The sequence below is a fragment of the Terrapene carolina genome, unplaced genomic scaffold (genome assembly GCF_002925995.2).
Source record: "Terrapene carolina triunguis isolate 2854851 unplaced genomic scaffold, T_m_triunguis-2.0 Scaffold33392, whole genome shotgun sequence".
In the NCBI taxonomy this organism is placed as follows: domain Eukaryota; kingdom Metazoa; phylum Chordata; order Testudines; family Emydidae; genus Terrapene; species Terrapene triunguis.
Genome location: NW_020697743.1, coordinates 3,549,884 through 3,571,378, shown reverse-complemented (window position 1 = coordinate 3,571,378; position 21,495 = coordinate 3,549,884). Strand labels below are relative to the sequence as shown.

General features: G+C 39.5%; 1 protein-coding gene across 1 annotated transcript in view; it reads right to left on the bottom strand.

Moving 5' to 3' along the window:
* Window positions 1-222: 222 nt before the first annotated feature.
* The window catches only part of PCGF3 (polycomb group ring finger 3), a 38,804-nt gene continuing 17,531 nt past the window's right edge, over window positions 223-21,495 (bottom strand). Inside the window, exons 3-8 of the mRNA XM_026663375.1 lie at window positions 12,077-12,194; window positions 8,102-8,198; window positions 3,993-4,048; window positions 2,706-2,816; window positions 520-608; window positions 223-237 (exon numbers count right to left, since the gene is read on the bottom strand). Coding sequence (XP_026519160.1) covers window positions 223-237; window positions 520-608; window positions 2,706-2,816; window positions 3,993-4,048; window positions 8,102-8,198; window positions 12,077-12,185 — 477 coding nt within the window. The 5' untranslated portion in view covers window positions 12,186-12,194. The remainder of the gene's footprint in view (window positions 238-519; window positions 609-2,705; window positions 2,817-3,992; window positions 4,049-8,101; window positions 8,199-12,076; window positions 12,195-21,495) is intronic.

Genomic DNA, 21,495 nt, shown 5'->3' with positions numbered 1-21,495 from the left:
TGGTCCTATGACAGATATTTTGGTCCTGATCTTGAGTATAAAAGACGGTCATTAAGTTCTCTTTCTTCCTTTCTGTTTTTGCTACAAAGTAGCAAAAAATCATCATCTGTATTAAATATATTTTAAGGTGTTAGATAAAGTTCTAGATTTAAATTACTTTTCATTTTTATAGAGTAATTTTCTCAGCCACAGACCTCACATACCAGTTTTGAGGCACATTTTTTAATTCACTTCAGGCTAGAGGACAATCACAATTATAAGTGCCACTGATCCTTAATGAGATTTTCTTGAAAAATGACCATCACCCCTTCCCTACACATAAAGGCACTTGGTCCAACTTTATACATTCTACTAAAAAGCATGGAAAAACAGTGCCTTGCTTCCATCAATTGATGAATGTATGGATATAAAGATTATTTGTCCTTCATAGCACATAATGAAAATAAAGCTAAATGGCAACCTAAAACTAAAAAAAACTTGGCTGATTTCAAAGTAAAAGTTGCCTGAAAGATATTCTACCTGTTCATCACTTCTGTGATAGTCATTATCTTCTTCTTGTTTTTCTTCTGATGTTTCTTTGTTTGAACTCTCATCAGCTTTAGTTTCACCTTAAATGAGAAACGAAAGCATTATAATCATGAAATTAAAAGATGTTAAACTGTAGGTAATCTCAATCGACAGTAACAAAAATCAAATCAAGAGAAAGCAAATGGGGTTTTATAAGTTTTTGAATGCGTCAGACTGGGGGGTGAGCTCATTTTATAAAAATTGAAAAGGAGCTTAATCATCTTTGGTATTTGGTATTTTCTGAATGCATATTTAGCTAGATGTAGATTCACGGGCAGTGCACCTAAGTTTCAAAAAAAAAATTCTCCTTAAAAAAAGATATTATCAATTCACCATTACTGTTCCAAGATTGTATTCAGAAGTCAGGAAGTTCAAAAACTTCAGGTTGCCAAAGAAATGCCAACTCTGCCAAGTATTATATACGCAGTAATTTCTATCCCTCTTCCTCTCAAAAGGAAGCCTTATGGTATTACATTTATTAGTAAAATATAATGCCAGCCCTAAGTGCTCAAAGTTCCTAGCGTTAGAGTGCGATATCTCTAGCTTTATGCATTGATGTGCTGTTCACTCAAATTTTAAGTAAACCCTAAAACTGTTTTGTGATACTTTTTTTTTTGGTCACTAAAAACTATATTTAATGGGAAATTTTGGGGGGGGAGGTTGAATTATGCATGCACAATCAATCTCTACTGATTGAAACAAATTATGGCCCAAATCCCTGGATATAGCAAAAGGGGAAAGCACAGCTCAGGAATGTGACCTTTGCTCTCTACCAAATCTTGGACTTGCTACTTTAAGCAACTGTCAACAGTCCCACAGGTCCATGGTGGCAACTGGGTATCAGCAGACCATAACCCTCACCATGCCCAACTTTGCTAGCAGCCAGTATCATGGTAGCGTAGGAGCTCCTATACCAGCACTACTCCAAAAGATCCCCCATGCTGGGGTGGTCTTCCTATGGCCAGTTAAGATGGTTTAAGGGTAGGGGTGGTGTGATGCAAAGCGGCCTCACCACACCCCAGGAGGTGAGCGTATGGTACTCCTGAGGGAGTTCTGCGCCAAAAAATTAAAAATTCTGCAAGTTTTATTTGTCAAGGAATAAATGTGGAGGTTCCAGCATGGCACTGGGGAGCACAGGCCACTGGCTGCACAGAGATGGGAGATCACCCTACAGCCTCCCTCCCCTGTCCCAGGACACTGAGTTGGCAGTGAGGCTGCACCCAACCTGACACAGCGCAAGGGCAGGGGCTGCCCCAGAAACACCCCGGGCCCCTGCCCCTCCATGCCAAATGCACCAGGTGTGGGCAGTCAGGCTCAATCAGGCAGGAACCAAGTGGGGAGGCGCTCGGTGTGTGGGACAATCTGGGTGCAGACAGCTCAGGGAGGAGTCTAGGTGCGGAGGGAATCTGGATGCACAGAGGCTTGTTCTGGGGTTTCTGGGTGTGACGGAGCTTGTTGGGGTGGTCCAGGTGCAGGGGGTGGTCTGGGTGCACAGATGGGGGTCTGGAGACAGGGGTTCTGGGTGCAGGGGGTCTCCAGATGTAGAGGTTGAGGTTCAGCAGGATAGGGTTCAGGTATTGAGGGGTGTGTGGGGGGGGTTTCTGGGTGTATGGGGGGGTCCAGATGCAGGAGGTTGGGCGGACAGGGGAGCAGCTCCCCATACAGTGACCCCTTCCCCGCGGCTGAAGCGTGATGAGGGCAGGAAGCAAGGGAGGATGCTGAACTTCCTGCAGCCAGGGGAGGTTTCTGGGGGTGGGTCTAGCAGCTGATCCCAGTGCAGGGTAGGAGCCACCATGATTATTTGCCTCTCTGCCTGCTGCTCCAGGTGCATGAAACTATGTGCCTGAGCTGCTAGGAAGGAGTGCGTGACCGCTCTTGCAACTTCCCTTTGCTTCCCCTGCCAGAAAGTCATTTTTCTGCGGGGAAGCAAAGAAATCTGTGGGGGACATGAATTCTGTGTGTGCATAGGGCACAGAATTTCTCCAGAAGTAGTACAGCTTAACACCATTAGATGTTTAATGCAGTCACATTCACAATGTACAATACTACATAACAATTTCTATAATTATGATTGTGTTTAGAATAACCTTATCAGCATAATGGCATTTTTCTAAAGAAAGCAAACAAAAATAAATTACCATTCCGATGCGAATCTAAATGTTGCTTAGCAGAGCATGTCTCCCCTTTGATGTCCCCTGGTACTTCCATGCCTAGTTTATGATAGAATTCTCTCTGCTTTCTCATTTCCGCTGTTAAAAAATTTAAACAGTTTCATTAATAAGTGCCAATGTAACATTTATAAAATTGTTTCAAACTCCTCCCACTTCCTCGTAGAAGACACTTCCCAGCAAGAAGAGGCACTTATCTGAGTGTGAACACCACTATCCCTTCACTTTTGGCTGCATCTCTTCTCTTCCTAATTACCATTTTACCAAGCTACACTACATATCTTGTCATTCAGCTGTAGAATAACCACCTCATCTTCTGAGGCTGCTATTACATCATTTCTGTGATTTCAGATCATATGGAATTTAAAGCTACTCCATATTTTTCCATGTAGCCTTCTACAAATCTCTCAGTTGAAGTACATGATACATGCCTGTTCAGTTACACATGTAAGAGATTCTGAATTTCCTTTTTTCTCCCTACTTCTAATTTTTAGCCTGGAAGAATTTCATTTATATATAGTCTCTTTACTTAAGCTTGCATATTTAAAAGTGAGAGAATGTCCTCTTGACTTGACAACTTAGTTTCAATGAAAGTTTTCCACCTAAACACAAGAAAGGCAGTAAAACACTATTGAAAAAAAATGAGAATGGCCCAATAGTTAGTATAGAATATTCCTTCAGCTCAAGACACCCATTATTGTCAAAATATTACTGTTATGAGAAGAAGCACACAAATTAGAAGTTACCTGTTAGCAAAGGCCTAAAGTATGCAATCTAACAAAAGGAAGAAAATTATGCTGAAACTTAACACTTTCTCTGCATTAAATGCTTCACTTTTGACAACTTGGGAAAGCAGCAACCAAATGATTGAATAAATGTAGAATTTAAAACAAAATGTGCATACAAAATATAATGCCAACACAAAAAGGTTTGCTTTAAGGTGTTATGCAACATTATACAATGTTTTAATTTTCCTGAAACATCCCAATTTTCATTACTGGGACATTTTCCAGTACTGGGTGTTAGCATTACTTTTGTCAAACATTATCCTTCAAATATGTGCTTTCTGTTAAAGTAAAATCAGTGCTAGAATTTGAATAAGTGCAGAAATGCTTCCACTGTATATTTTTGTCACCACTATCTTTATCTAAAAGCAGCAGACAGACAGGTGAAAAACCTATGCTATCCCTTAAACATGCACCATAGCTCTTTGTAAATCTAACATTTACAGCTAAAATAAGACCTACCAAGACTTACCTTCTTGAAGGCCTGGAACAAGTTTGTAAACAATATCTTGCATTGTTCTGTCATGACTGGCAAAAAGAACAAAACAATTAGAATTTGAAAATTTCCTGTTTTTTAATCAATCATCTCTATTCTAAATGTCATCTCACTTAAAGAGAAAGACTCCAAGATTAAATAGATTATGCAAACAGGAATACAGACTTTTAAACATCACAGTAGAGAATATTCAGATTTATAAATGGTACTTGAACATCCGAAAGACGTCATATGAGAAAATGATTTTAGCGGACAGGAGGGAGCAAGATGAGAAAGGAAGCCTGATAAGGCCCCAACAGTAGAGGCAGGAGGTAACAAAGTAGCCCAGGTGATGTGGAGGATGACGTACTAGAATGTTAACAGGCTGTGTGAATTTTCTGAAGTCCACCCTTAACGGAACACATAAGAACACGAATGATCCGTCTAGAGCAGAATGTGGAATTGTGTCCAACTGCATCAAGGTACACATGTTGTTAATGCACATTTTACTATACCTTGATAGAATTTTGACCTAAGGCAGGCAATTTTTGGCTCAAGATGAGGAAAAATACACTTTAACACAGCCTTCCTATTCAGCACAGTATCAGCCGAAGGATATTACTGAAGGTTTGCAATGGTACAAACATCTTTATGAATAACTGTACATTTCTCATACACGTGGAACAATACTTAAATAAAATTTTCATTAGTTATAGTGCACTGCACCAGAGAATCTGTTTCTGCTGCTATGCAGCTTGACTATCTAAATTACAGGGTCCCTGTTCTGTTACAAAGTCTTATTTCTCTTACAGCTATTTTAAACAGAGTCTTGAAGATTTTGTTTCCCTCCATACACAGCTGTTTCATGAAGTTACATACCACATTCTTTGCTGGTGGTAAATTGGTGAAACTACAACAACTTCAACAGAGATTTACCCATTTCCACTAGCAATGAATTTGCCCATATGGGATTAGACCAACATTTCTATACAAATAGATAGAGACAGACCATTTTGTTATGAGAATGCACAGCGACACTAGGAGACATTAACATCCCTAGGTCCTTCAAGCCCGCATTTGGGGACGTTTGGAGGAACTATCCATAATATGCTCCTTTTCTAACAAACAGCTAGAGAAAAGCATGCATAGGAAAAGCATATAAATCAAGAAAATGGAGTTAAACCCATACATTCGGCTGTTTATAAGCAGAGGCAGTAAATTGCTCTTAATCCAACCACTTCCACTCAAATTTCAGAGCAGCAGTGAGCAGCTCAAGAAGCTGTGTTGTCCAGTGATTCTTAAGCAGAAAGGTAAGGTGGCCTGACACTAGGCATGGAGGGGGAAAAAAAGTAAAATTGGTCAAGACCCTAAACCTCTAGCCCTCAAACTCCTCAGAGAGGCTAATCTACTGATTTGCTTTCAACAGAAGTTCAAACAAAGAAAAAAAATCAAGAAAGGGCAATTCTATCTAGAAAAGTTACCATTTGAAAGGGCCAGAATGTTACCAGACCTCTGAACCGATACCACCAAGTTCTAATATCAAGCAAAAACAGTGCAATAATTTTAAAAATATACCCATCCCAGCTGATATCTGGCATTACCCTGGAAAAATTTACCATGTTGAGCACTGGCTCTGACTCCACAGCAGGAGTGTATGCTCATAACAGAGGTCAGTTCTCAGTAGTACTCCGCAACAGTGGAGACCACTTAAACCAGACAGAAACAGTAGTAACAGAGTTAGTAGCAGTTTATTAGTTACTTCAACTTTTTAATCAATGTTTTAAGAGCTGGAGGAGGACAATTAGGTTTAAATGAACTAATGGAACACTAAAAGGTAGCTAAGTCTCTAACATGGATGTGAGGGGTCTATTTCCAGATTGCAGAAGCTTCACCAAGAGTATTTCAATATAAATGAACCATAGTCAAGCAGTCAGTCAATCTACAGTAACCAACCCACAGCAGCAAGCAGGTATGAAAACTTAACTGCATTCTCACTTCTGAATCACGAGAGTTGCTTAGATTACCTATTTCCCAGCTGGACTGGGGTCTGTGGAGGGGAAGAAGTCAAGCTATGGGTCTGCATAACAAGTGATTAACAGAATTAAGACTTATATAAAACAATTCTCTATTCCAAAAATCGTATATCTTCAACAGCAGCTTGAACAAAGGAACCGTTGTGATCATCTAGTCTGACTTCTGTATAACACAGGCCAGACAACTTTCCCAAAATAATTCCTAGAGAATCTCTTAGAAAGACATCCAATTTTGATTCAAAAGTTACTAGTGATGGAGAATCCTCCACGACCCTTGGCAAATTTTTTCAATGGTTACTCCTCTCGCTGTTAAAAGTTTACACCTTATTTCCAGCCTGAATTTGTCTAGATTCAACTTCCAGCCACTGAATTACATTACGCCTTTCTCTGCTAGACTGAAGAGCTCATTATCAAATATTTGTTCCAATATAGGTACTTATAGACTGTAATCAAGTCACCCCTTCACCTTCTCTTCCTTAAGCTAAATAGATTGAGCTTCTTGAAACTAATCACTATAAGCCAAGTTTTCTAATACTTTAATCATTCTCGTGCCTCTTCCCTGAGCTCTCTCCAATTTATCAACAGACACCAGAGCTCTGGATACAGGATTCCAGCAGCAGTGGCACCAGTGCCAAATACAGAGGTAAACTAACCTCTCTGGGAAACTTGAGTTTCCTGTTTTTATGCATCCCACGAAGGCACTAATCCTTTTGGACAGTGTCACACAGGAGTTCATGTTCGACTGATTATTCACCAGGATCCCCCAATCTTTTTCGAGTCACTGCTTCCAGAATCGAATCCCCCATCCTGTAAGCACGGCCTACATTCTTAGTTCCTACATGTCCACAGTTACACTACACATATTAAAAAGCACATTTTTCGCTTGCACCAGCTCATCAAGTGATCCAGATCGTTCTCAGTCAGTGACCTGTCTTCTTCATTATTTACCACTCCCCCAATTTGTGTCATCAACTAGAAAATGGGGGGGGAGGAAGGCAGGGGGTTGACTACACTTTTCAAAATCCACTGCTTTCAGCATCTGTGCCAGGGACTGTGGGATACATATTCAAAGTAGTGCAACTAACAATTTCATCAAATACTTTGCTTGGAGGCAGGGCAGAAGTGCACCTTAAAAGAAATAGCTGGTATGGATGCACTGCCCCGATCCAACTTACAGCGCTGCATTTTCAGCAGTGAAAGCTGCAATGGTACAGTTCTTTAGGGTTGACCAAGCCAGGTGAGGAAATATCAGCAGTTGATTATCATGGTGACCGATGCCTTAGAAATATTTAAGTTGAGAGGAAACTGTAGGAGAAAAAGTATGGGAAAGCACAACCTGCAAAAATATTATACAGTAGACACAGGAAGAGAGGACAATACAGGCAGGATACCACAACCACGCTAGGCCATGTTGTGAACAGACATTGAGTGGCTGTGGGGATAGGAGTAGGGCAGGTACAAATCCTTCAGCATTGGCTCCAACCAAAAGAGGTCGGGAGCTACTGGACTAACCTTTCTGCTGCTTTACCTCTTTTGTGTGTAATTAGATTATCCTGCAAATTAACAGTCACTCAGAAGACTAAACAATGACAATGCTGCCACCTTCAGATTTCAGTCTTTGAATAGTACCTCAAGTAAAACATTAAAACCACAGTGCATCTGCCATAACAAAAAATACATTTGAACTACCAGTCATGGGAATATAATGAAATATTAGATAAACATGTAATTCGCACAATCAGAAATAGATTCTATATAGCCTATGAGAACCAGATACAGTCTAACCAGAAATTACTAAATTCAATTAAACTTCAGTAGAAATTGGTAAAAAATAGACAAATATTTCGCTTGTTCTTAAATTTGACAAACACATTAAGTTTGACCTTTGAAGTGATCTTTGAATCTCCCACTTTGCTTACACAGAACCATTATTTTAATTTCAAATCAAGCTGCTCACTTTATGTATTTAAGTAAGAAAATCTAGTAAAGAACTGTGCCATAATCTGAGATATCTACACATGACCTGCAGAGATTTTAATTATCTGTGATTTTCATTGTATGCAGCACACTTACCCGATATACTGTAGCGGATGGCTCTGATGTATAACAATTCTACATGTTGGACAGGTGTTATTTTCCTCCAAATACTTCACCAGGCAACTTCTACAGACTGCAGACACATTTATAATTAGGAAGAAAAAAAATCAAGTTCACATTTGTGTTCTTGTGAATATTTTAAAAGAAATTAACTTACATACAAATAGCCACAGAACAATTCACACACAATTCAGATTTTGTCCCTTCAATTTTATGTAAATAAGTTTCTAATATACCACTGAACAACACACAATTTCCATTATCTTTCATGGGAGTTCTTAGAACAATGGTAGATTATAAACAACGTATGAAGGACATACTATGTTATTGTCCTATTCCTGGACAGGTAAAGCTTACTTCAAAACTATTAGAATACATAATACACAACCCAAAATACCATATGCTAGAAAGAAACTTTGAGCTGTGGCTGTAAACGAAAGGAAATTGAGCCAAGGAAAATATTTCCTTCCGAGAAGTTGCTGTTTAGTGAACATGCAGCTCCTAGCTGAAAGGGCATTCAGGTGCTATTTAACCTCGCACCAAACACAACGTACATCACAATAGAACACTGCACAATTTTCTTTTGGACCTGTTTCAAAGTCTACATACATAATTCTGTTCATTTCATTTTACAGAACTTTACAAAGAAGTTACGCATTTTAACGAAATACTATTAGCTGTTTAAAGAAAATCATACAAAATTATTTACTTGGACAGTAATTGATTAGAGAGACAAGATGGGTGAAAGAGACAAGATTTTGACCTACGCAGAGTTCTTCTTCTGGACTGTGTAGCTCAAAAGCTTGTCTTTCTCCAACAGAAGTTGGTCCAATAAAAGATATTACTTCACCCAGGTTGTCTCCCTAATATCCTAGGACCAACCCAAGTACAACACTGCAAACAGTAATTACTTATGTGATAAATAAATTCCAGCTAAATATTTTTCTTTTTTCTAATGATTTTTGAGTTACTAAAATTTCTGTGTAAATATAAAGTGGGAAATTTGGGTAAGTGAGCATCTTTCCAATAGCTCAGGCTGATTCATTATTTTTACCCAACAGTGCTATAAGAGTTCTAATGACTAAGTTACAGAGGTATACTTTCTGCAGTTAAACAGTGCCATCTACCTCTCAGACAAGTTGATGTATGTTTGAAGAATAATTACAAATCAAAAGCCAAAAGTCAGCAAAGCAAAGGTGTAATGTATGAATGTATTACAGTATTTTCAGTCATTACATTTAAGATAACATTGCTAGCAGCTGTTGTCAATGACTTAACTAGTAGGACAGCATTCTTATCCTGAACGATAAACCAAGTCTAGTAGTACTGCTCACTGAACCCAGATCCTGCAGAGGAATCTGCCTCAGTGGGATTCTACACAGGTGAAGGGGTCCAGACTAGCAGATTCTCATGCACAGAGGAAGCCCGGGAAGGCAAGCAGGAGGCCCAAATCTTGCTCTCAATGAGTCAATGAAAGCAGAATCAGACCCATCATTTACAGCTTTAAACTCAATTGTAAGGTTTTTTTCTTATTTTAAACTATAATTCAGAATGTTTATTTTTGAAAAGCATCCACTAGAAAACAGCAGTCACTATCCACTGCAATATCCTGCACCGCCTTTCTTACATTTTCATTCCTGCTGGTTTTTTGTGGGGTTTTTTTGGTTGTTTATCTATATTTCCTCATCTTTTATTATCCTTTTGAATGCTGAAGATAAAAAAAATCTATATTTGGAGCATAACTTTTCATGACACATTAAGACAGCTGTCATATACACGCTGCCGTCCAAGTATCAAGGTAGAAGATGAAGTATTAAAACAATTTAACAGAAGCTGCATTTTGTTATTGCCATTGTTAATGAAAAGGCATGAACAGCAGAAGACTGTTAATAGCTACCAAAGCACAGTATCTGTTGGAGTTTGTCCCGGACAAGTCATAAGACTGGAGAGTTATAATTACCAAGATACATATGAAGGAAGAAAGCATGGGAAGAGATGGAGGAAATTGACTTTCCCCATAATTCTGATCCTCTGCAGGGATTCTCACCCTAGTTTTAAGTTCCTAACACGACAGATGGAATCCCTGAAATTCTAAAGGTTTGAATATCCCTGAAAGCAATAAGTAGCAACCAGACATGTGAGCCATCCCGCCAGTGCCCATATAGTACCTTGGAATCTTCCAGTTAGTAGAAAACAAAAGCGCCTTAAAATTAAAGCCAGACACAAAAATAGAATTGATTGTAAGAAGTCAGTGCCTTGAAAGCATGTAATGTGTGTAAATGTTGCAAATAATCCAACATCTAAAACAGACTCCTCCAAGATAATATTCCCCAAAAGGGAAAATTAAAAAGGCAATTAATTTTCCTTCCTCTAAAGATACTTTACAGCAGAGTGTGTCCTGCATACTCAAGGGATATCCCAAAAGACAAACATATACCCACCAAACAGCACATGCAATATGAACAATGCCAATACCAACAAGATTTGTTGTAGTTTTTAAATTATAGTAAGGTAACATACCTCCTATCACCTGTCCAGTTTAACATAAGCCTAAAGGATGGATCCAGAAGTAACAAAACTTTTCAAAAGCATGGACAATGCAAATGAGTGACATACCTGAAAACACAAAAGCTCGAGGGGCTGGAGATTTGAGCTTTCTTATTTCAGATACAGGTTCTGCAGGATTGTCACCCCAAAACTGTATTCTTCTCGAGTCCCAGTCCAAGAAATAGTGCTTGGCAAGCATATGTAGCAATGACTACATGTATGTCTTGCCTATGTGAATGGAACATGCTTGCCTGCCATGCACACTTCTGAGCTACAGGCAAGCAAAGGCTTTCCTGCCTCAGATCGAATGAGCCTTGACATGCCTTTCTAGCCTTAGGCCTGGCAGATTGTATCAAATCAGCCATTTAGACACAGTCCTTTTAGTGATAGCATTGCTGAAGTTTGGTACTAGGTGGATCAGCAAAAAAACCTTTCAATTCATTCCACCAGGGAGGAATCATTCCAAAACTAGACTGGTAATTCATGAAGCAAAGAGTAGCAGCAACATACTGGCAACCTCTTCATCAGAACAGATCCCAGCACAACATTTCAGGGTTATGGGGCACAGTACAGCCCTGGCCGCCTCTACAACCAAATTCTTGCATTGGGGTGGGAGAAGAAAAAACTAGTACAGGACAGGGTGGCAAGACTGGATGGTGTTTAATCCTAGTACCGCTCTCCGATGGCCCTTATCAACATAATCAGAATAGATAGAAAGCAGAGAAAAACCACTAGAAAGAGATACTGCATCACCCCAAAGCTGGAGGGGACAAAGAGCTAGAGTGGTAACTGAAGAAAAAGTTGACAGGGTGGTTTAAAGGCAAGTAGTTAAGGTTACTGTAAGGGTAGGGCGTGACCACAAGTTTGGGGAGAAGGGACTAGCACTCATGACTGCTACTGCCTATAGTATACTCTAGTATGCCTGTCTCACTCCAGGGTGAGTTCTGAACAGACGCTATAACCAGAGAATAAGGTTTGTTTTTTTCAAAACAACTTAGTTACAATTCAAAGTCCTTCTAGCATTTGTCTTCATATTTTGAAGTACAAATTTTCGACTAAGTATTTAGTACGATAATTTTTTTTAAACTACCAATATTGCGTATGTGAAAAATCAGTCTGATTATTGCTGTTGAGATTACTACTTTTTTAAATCAGTGCAAGATATTTTTTTAAAACCACTTCCATTTATTATACTGTGCTAGGGCTCATGGTTTTGCTTCTCTTGTTCTCTTCATGAGACAATATAATTTTTGCTTAAAACGTGAAGTATATACCAAAATTTGCATTGTTTTGGCAGAGCCACAATAGATTTTTAAACGTCAACTGAAAACTGAAGTATCTAGTATGTGAAGTAAAAAAACATTAATCTTCTTTAATATGCTATAGAATCATAGTCATACTCACAGGTATGTAAGCATTCTGTTACAGTGGTAGCATCAATAAGGTATCCATTGCAGAGACGACAGGTTATATGGGCATTAATATCCCAGAGTTTAATCTTTCTAGTCAGCATCTTTGGTGTCTGTAGAAGAAACACACAATTGTTAGCATCCCAGGTGTACTGATTATGTAGCAAGTCTTGGAGTAACCTAATTACAATAATTTGTATTACGGATATCAATATGCAACTTCAGGCTCCCAGGCATTTTATGTATGGAATAAGGGTATTATATAATTTTAAAGGATTTACCTGATAAAAATGGGCAGCGAAACAAACCATGTAAGACCTATAGTATTTTGAGGTTTGAATAATGTGGATGAGAGGGATTGGTAATTACTACATTAATATAGCTCAGATTCCGTAAGCAAGTAGGAGGAGTTTGATATTCTGATCTTAACAGATTTTCTTCTAAGTTATGCCAGCATGTTGCATAACAGAGCTCCTTTACTGACGAAAAAGACTAAATTTTAGGGCCAAATCCTGCTTGTTTTACTCATATAAGTAATCCCATTCAAGCCAATAATTAAAGCATATGAAAGTGAGAAGAGAGGACCCTGAAGAAAGTTCATCAGAGCACAATATCAAAAGGAGGAGGTCTGGTTTGGTAAAATTTATCGAGTTGTACTTTGTATTTATAGCCTATTTTCCCTATAGTTAAAACTTTACTTAGAAATTGAAGAAAAATTGTATTTGAATAAAGTGGCTGTAAAGTAAACTGAAATGGTTTTCCTAAAAGCTAAAACTAGGTTCTCACAAAGAAAAAATATGACTTCAAACATAAAATTAGCTCTATACCAACAAAGTTACCTCCTATGAAACTAAGAAATCTGAACTGAATGCTTTTTTCCTTCCAAGGTGAAGGAGATCACAAATACCATAACAAAAGGAAAGGAAGACAGGGATTTTAAAAAAGAATAGCTCTTTTCAAACCATTTTTCGTGGCATTTCTGATATCACTTGCAGAGCAAAGAGATATCTGCAAAAGCCTTTTTAGGGGATGGTACATGCCTCTGATTGTAAAATAGGTAGTGGTATATTTTAACTAAGAAATAGGTGTGTACTTTTTCCTCTTCTGGAATCCCAACAAGTCTGCTTGAAATTTTAAGAACTTTGTACTTCACCCTTAAAACCATTTTAGGATGACAGATATTTATCAAGAGCACTTGAAGCCCGAGAGCCACACTTGTAATTCACTAGTATTACCTTTCACCATAATGTTTCTGCTGACCTGTATTTTATTTAAAAATTAGCTTTTGGATTCAGAGAACATGATCAATTTTTTAACACTACATACATTTTGTTGCAAAATTGAAATATTTTGTTGGAACTGTGTGGAAAAACTTCACAAGAAAACAAAGTAAACGGTTACGATAATGCATTTTGTCAAAAAACAGCTAAACAAAGTTGGTTAAACTAAGGGCTCTCACACAAACAAGTAGCTCATACCTGAAGTTAGACTACAGCACGCAACGCTATATAGCTTCCATATCCCTTTACTTCCATAAGCATACAGTACACAAGCAACATATACAGCATTAGATTTAAATGCTGGCCCCTAGAATATTTTAACACACTAATCTTTTCCAAAATTTCAATACATGAGCACTTAGTGTATAATTTATCTCCTCTGTTGCTGTTAGCTGATCCCGCTGGAAAAATGGGACTTTGTTGCTGACCTGATGCAAGTAGTTTGTTAGCCCCAGCCAAATATTAAGGAGCAAGGATTGGCTCTGTAGAAAGGACCCAGGGTGTGAACTGAGCAGCCCACAAGGTGGAATATGGGAAGCAACCAAGTCTGAGGAAAACGCTTAAGCTAAATTCTGTGCATCATTTTAGTTCCTTTTATTTAAACAGCAGACCCAGAAAGGGCCAAGCTATGACCTGCTAAAATCTGTGCAATTTTAAGCATGGTAAAGAAGCCACCTGCTTACACATTCTTGCTACAAAGGAACATATATTGGTAGAATAAAATGATGGAACTAACATTAAAGCAGGGAGAAAAACTGGTTTTACAATGTGTTACATTCAGCTCCCACACTGCAGGTGTCACCAAACTGCTTTTCAGTAAAATGATTGACAGTGTTTGGTTCAGAACTACACATTTTAGTTTATTTTGGAATACATTTCATAATCTGAATGAAGTTCTTCAGAGCATGCAAGCTTTCCTATTTGGATACAGCAAGAAGATAGTGTTTAACCTCTACCTTACACTCTTTGCTTTTTTATTCTTTCCCTCTGTTTAATTCAAGTATGTAATTAAACATGATGGGCTAGCAGAAACCAAGCTTTTGAACCAATATGAGGAGTAACTGGACTGAAAAAAGTACATTACCCTCTATTTTAAGCTACTAAATGCATTTCACCTCTAGCACTGTAAAAACATAGCATGTGACATGAGAAAAAACTTGAAGTACTTCAAATTCTTAAGGCTGAGAAGACAAATAAATGTACAAAAGAAGTGTTGTATGGAATTCTAAGGTTTCATAATTAAATGAAGTAGTGACTAGCTGTTAAGGACACACCAAAAGCGCATTTAACTTGTGCTGTATAACAGATAGGTCAGAACCTAATTCCATAGCATAGATTACTCCTATTTCAATATTCATTTTCTAGCTTAGTTTCCAAGCAACTGAAAGATTTAGCAGTTCATAGATAGTAGGAGTCTCGTTAAAAAGATTGTTGCATAGAAGACAGCTGTGTTTACAGAACTGAAAGAGGACAGACTATTTGTGACTTATTCTTAAAATGATGTACAAGAGTTGGTACCAGTAGTAGCTACTGTTAAACCACTAGATAATGGTGATCACAACAGAATTAGGTTCCACATCTTTGGGGGGGAAGGGGAAGAATCATACGGTCATGGTGACAACTAAACTTTAGAAAAGGGCATTTTAAAAATGATTAAGCTACCCAAATGAAACTAGTGCAAGTAAACTTACACGTAGCCATACAATAATCAAAGGCACACATATCACTAAACAAGGTGGAAAAGTAAAAAGCTCATAGAAACTAGAAGCTCATAGAAAGTATAAATTATAATAGATAACATGTTAGTTAAGAAGGCTAAGATGATATTTGAAGGGCAAACAGCCAAAGGCATAAAAACAAATATGACTAAGTATTTTAGTAGGAATCTAGCCAAAGAACTGATGAGTCCACAGAAACAGCAAGGAGTAAACAGAGTAATTAATAAGGATAAAAATACTGGTGAACTTTGAGGCAAAAACATTTACCTTCTCTAGAGAATGATGGGGGAATTCTTCACATTGTAAAGATGAGCTACTATCAAAACACTGAAAGATCAACAAGTGGTGCTAGAACAATCTGAGCAGTTAGCTAGCAAAAGGCTACCAGGACCAAGTGTTACACATCTACCAGCTCTGAAAGAGCTAAAGAATGAAGCAGCTGAGATATTAACAAAAATATGCAACCTCATTAACATCAGCTATTATACCAGAAAACCAGAGGATACCAAAGGGTGTACAGCCATATCTAGAAAAAAGCAGCAGGAGCAAACCTGGGAATGAATTAATAGTTTAACTAACTGTTCTGGTTGCGTCTGACGAAGTGGGTATTCACCCACGAAAGCTTATGCTCCAATACATCTGTTAGTCTATAAGGTGCCACAGGACTCTTTCTTGCTTTTTACAGATCCAGACTAACACAGCTACCACTTGTTCTGGTAAGGGAAGTCTTAATTAATAAACCCCTGAATGAACAGGAAAGCAGAACAAACTAGCATAGTTTCTTGTAAAGGAAAACTACACATCTCCAATCCATTAAAATTCCTTAGCATGTTAACAAAACTAGAAAACAACACTGGTTGACAAACTTTCTTAGAACTTTCAAGGAGTCTGGATAACTCACAAAAGAGTGCTGTGAAATTAAAAATTGGCTACAGAATAAAAAAAGAGTAGACGTGCTTGTTCGATTTTCAACATAGCTAACTGTTAACAGTGGTGTGCCTCAAAGTTCTGTACTACAACCAGTGCCAGATATATTTGTAAATATCTGGACAAGGGGTGAGCAGCAAGTTGTCAAATTATGAAGATCCCAATTACTTAGATTAGTCAAACCTGAGAAGACTGAGGTAGTACAGAGGGAAGGTAGATAAATGGGGACATAATGGTAAATTCAATGTTAATAAATGCATATTAATGCACATTGGAAGGAATAATTCCAACTACTCACATTACTGGGTTCAGTATCACCTTTAAGCACTTAGGCTCAGATTTTTAAAGGTATTTAGGCATTACTCCACTCAGCGTCACACGGCTTGAGTCACTTAGGGGGTGTCTGCACCACAATCAGGAGGCGTGATTGCAGTTTAGGCAGGCATACCCACACTAACCTTAATCTAGCTACTGCTGCTAAAAATAGCAGTGAAAATGCAGCAACACAGATCCCAGCACAGACTAGCAACGCGAGTACTTACCCAGGGTTCTGGGCAGGGTTCTACAGCCCACGTTAAAGCCTGTGATTACAGTATAGATGTACTCTTAGGCACTTAGGCCCTATTTTTTATAACTATTTAGGCATTGCTCAGCTCAGCATCACAACTCCTAACTGACTTAGGAGCCTAAGGATATACTACAAACTGCAGTTGACGCAAGCCACATCAGCATACAGCTGCCAAACTTTGCATATTGCTCAGGCGTGTGCATACTTGGCTGCTTGCAGCAGCACTGCACAGAGACACACATTCCTGGTGAGTATGTAAATTGCAGTGTACCACAGGTCGGTATCCCAATGTGCCACCTGTCACTGCCCAGCACAAGCAACGCGTTGTGGGATAGAAATGGCTTGCCCAGGGATCTCTTGGAGCTAGGGGTCGAATTCCCAGCATGCAACTTTCTCAATCCCACAATGCCATCCATATCCCATAATTTTGACACCACTTTTTAAAAAGCCGACAAAGCCACGCGGCACTTTTTGGTGCTTGCTATCTGTGACAAGCATGGAGTTTACAGAGCTCTGCACTACTCGCATGAACATTGCAAATAGCGGATGAATGATTCTCCTGCAAGTAGTACTGCAGCAATGAAGGACAGGAGAATTTCTCCAAGGACAGCTTGCTGAGAGACACAGCGAAAGACAATTCAAGGTTGCTGGTGGCATTCAAAAAGCAGTTGCGGACTCTGCAGCACTGCTTCTGGGCCTGAGAAACAAGCACTGACTGTATCACAGGTATGGGACAACAAGCAGCAGCAGCGGCTGCAGCACTTTAGGATGCAAAAGGCCACATTCCCAGATCTGTGTGCAGAGCTCGCCCCAGCCCTCCAGCACACGGACACCAGAATGAGAGCTGCATTGACAGAGGATGCAATCTCACTCTGGAAACTTGCAACATGGTCAGTGGGAAATCATTTTGAAGCTGGGAAAATTCAGTGGAATGTTCTTTGTGCCTGGAGCTTTGGATGCTGTTTGATTTGTGTAGTGCTTGTTGTACATTCATAAATATGACAGGGTTTTTCCTGAAGCTATGAATTCTTTGGTGTTTGGTGTGTATTTATAAGTACTGTATGCTTTGACTAACTTTGCATTCTGCAATATTTGTTGTGAACTACTAAAGATAATAAAATTACCCAAAAATAGAACTTTACAGAATGGGGGGCGGGGGGAATGCAGAAAACCAATCTCCCCCCCACCCCCACACACACACTGTTAAAAAAGTTTCTAACAAATCAAGGAGATAAAAATTTAAAATTAGAAGAACAAATAATTTTGTCCATGAGTGCACAAATGTAGTCTGTTATGGCTACAGATATACTGAGCTGTGTAAACCACAGATTAGTGTATGCAAAGGTGTGGTTTTCCTTGCTGTCCCCCCACGTGGAGTAGTAGAAGTAAGGATGCAGTCTGTGATGACACGTGGTATTTTGGGGGGTGTAGGGAGCAGCGACCATGGAGTTTTCCAAGGACTGCAAAGGGTAGAGTCCAACATTTTTGGACTTGTAGGTCAACTAGGGTCTGCAGGCATTAGAGTATGCAGCCTGAGAAAACCCATTATGTCCAGGTGCATTTCCCTCTTTTTGTCCTGCTAGGACTCCTGGGTCTTTTCCTATCCTCTCTGCCTTTCTCCATGCTGTCAGTCATATTGGCCCTCCAAGCCCTTGTTCACAATCTGATGCAGCACTGGCTTGAAAGATCTCACAGCACACATCCTCCTTAGTCCTCTTCTTTTCATCATGGTCAACCATTCTGAGTGTGGAAGGGACATCCTTCAAGTCCACCATGCCAGAAGCTGCTGATAAGAACAGAGACTAAATCCAGTGGTGCCAGTCACAATGGAAAGGGAAAGAATTTTCCAAACTCCCTTCCCTTATTCCCATAAATACTTTTTAATAAGAAATTCTTATTGACCTTGCAGCTTCGGAAGGCCTCAGCACAGCATCAATCTCCTGCCCCAAGCATGGTGAGCATGGCCCACGAAGGGCGAGAGTGGGAAAATATTTTCTCTTGCATAAAGCTATAACATTTCAGTCCTTATTCCATGGGTAGGAATATAGGACAATAGCACTGAGTATTGGCACTATTTTACACAGGCAGTGGTTATTTCAGCTGATATCTCACTCCTGAGCACCACAAAGGCACAGCTGTTACTGGCATCCCGAAGCCGCCATGGCCTGTAATGCTTCTTGCCTGTTTAGTCTCAAAACAGATCCTGGCTCATGGCATAGCTGGAGCCTCCACCACATCTCCCCCTCCTCACAGTTCATGCCGGGGGTCTGTGTCTTGGACTCCTCTGAAGTATCCACAATGGTCTATGCAGTGCTGGTGGGGTCTCTACCAAGTATGGTATCCAATCCCTTGTAAAGGCGGCAGATTTGCAGCGCAACACCAGACCTATACTTGCACTCTCAAGCCTGGGGACCCCTGGAAAAGTTCCTTCACTGGCACCTGATACTGCTGCTGTACTCGTTTGCCCGCATCATCTCTGCAATCTGCTCATAGGTTTCCACATTTCTACAGCTGTATTTGCACTGCCTTTTCTCCCCACAGGCCCAGGAGATCCAATACTTCCTGTTTACTCCAGGCAGGGATGCATCTGGTGCATGCAGCCAACATGAGTTTGGCAATTGCACACAACAAGGGTGAGCTGCTAAGTGTGCTCATCAAGTTGGGCAACCGGAAGAGGCATTTTAAAAACATTCAGAAGCTTTTAAAGGGGCATGGCTTCCAGCCTCTATGCCCCTGCGCAATGGAGTTTAAAACTGTGACCAGAGTGTTCATACCAGTTAGTAAATATTAACCCTTTTAGTCCTCTTTTCCTTTTTATATATTAAATTCATTTGCCTATTAATTATTCTTTATGGTATTAGCAAAGAGCATGTTTGACTTTTAAGGCCAAGGTTTTGCTGTTTAATCTGGGAGGGACCTGTAGTCAGGAATTTCATGTGATCAATTATTGGGCTGTACTTTATGATGGCTGGTGTCACCAAGTCTGTGGGGAAAAAATAGATGTGTAGGGGAAAGACCCCCCTCAAACTACAGAAATATGATACAGTAGAACCTCAGAGTTACGAACACCTGAGTTACAACAACAACAACAAAAAGGCAAATACAGTACAGTACTTTGTTAAATGTAAACTACTAAAAAAATAAAGGGAAAGATTTCACAAGGTAAGGAAACTCTTTGTGCTTATTTCATTTAAATTACGACGATTAAAAGCATTTTTCTTCTGCATAGTAAAGTTTCAAAGCTGTTCTAAGTCAATGTTTCAGTTGTAAACTTTTGAAAGAACAACCATAACATTTTAGTGTTCGTAACTCTGAGGTTCTACTGTAAAAACAAGACTGAGTGATTGATAAGGGGTGCCTAAGATTTAGTTATGTTCTTTGATTGCGGAGGATCTTGTTATTGCAGATGTTTTCTGTAATGGCTAAAATAAGGATCCAATGAAAGATGTTTATGTTAACTCAGTAAGAATTACTGGTTGTCACAGCTATCAGTAATAATGACTTGATTATAAACTCCCTTTATTTTATCAATCATGTAACCCAAAGATAAAGGAAATTCCAGAAGTAATTAGGTAAAAAGAAAACATCAAAATAGGACACAGTGGAAATTAATTGTGGGAAAGCATTTTTCCCTCCAAAAAGGGGTTTCTTTGTCTCAGACCCTATAAAGAGACAGAGGGGTTTTGGAAATTAGATGGAGAGTGCAAAACTGTCAGCATCTCACCAGTTACAGAGGTGAGAGAGACAGAGGCCAGCTCCTTCCCTCACATCCCACAGTAATATATCTATTCTTTCTGTATAATCTGTACTAATCTTGGATTGATAATCTTTGATTACATAATACTAAAATAAACGAAGGGGGGGGTAGCTCCCTTTTATGGACACCCAGCAAGCCAGTAGCTATAAAATCCCTCTTAATACCTGTTCTGTAATTGCTCTACCTGTAAAGGGTTAAAAAGTCTCACTGCTATGCACAGGTAAAAGGAAGTGAGTGGGCACCTGGCCAAAAGAGCCAATGGGAAGGCTAGAACTTTGTAAAATTGAAAAAAAGACTCCCCTTTTGTCTGTCTGTTCTCCTGGGGAGAGGCAGAGAGGGCAGCAGCTATGCTGTAAGAAGCTTGAGCCAGGTATGAAAAAATCATCTGTATCATACCTACAAACTACTCATTTAAAACCCCAGATATGTAAGTAGATCAGGAAATGTCTAGGAATACGCAATTAGGTTTATCCCTTTTATTTCATTATGGCTTGTGGCGTCCTCTGTGCTAACCCCAGGTGCTTCTGTTTTGCTTGTAACCTTTAAGCTGGATCTCAAGAAAGCTATGCTTGGTGCTTAATCCTTGTCGTTGCTCTTTTAAAATCTAGCAATAGCCTGAGTTCCCAGCTGTATTTTCTCTCTCTTTTTATTAATAAGATTTACCTTTTTTAAGAACAGAATTGGATTTTTGTGTCTTAAGAGGTTTGGGCATATGTTGATTAATTAGCTGGTGGCAACAGCTGATTTCCTTTTATCCCCCTTCTTCTTCTTTCTCAGTTCTTCCCCGGGGGGAGGGGAGGGTAGAGGGCTTGAGGGTACCCCACAGGAAGGAATTCCCACGTGTGCCTTCCTGGGCTCTCAAAGGGGTTCTGCACTTGGGTGGTGGCAGCATCTACCAAATCCAAGGTCAGAGAACAGCTGTAACCTTGAGAGTTTAATACAAGCCTGGAGTGGCCCCCACCTTCTGCACTCGAAGTGCCAGAGTGGAGAATTAGCCTTGACAAATACCATTTAAACCTGTTGTTTAACAATCAAATTATTAAAATCAAACACGCAACAGTGTACACTGTTGCAGAGAATGGGGCACTGTAGGACAGCTTGGAGGGCTGTTAGGGTTGCCAGAGGTCATGCAGTGTCTACACTCGCACTATGTCGACTTCAGTA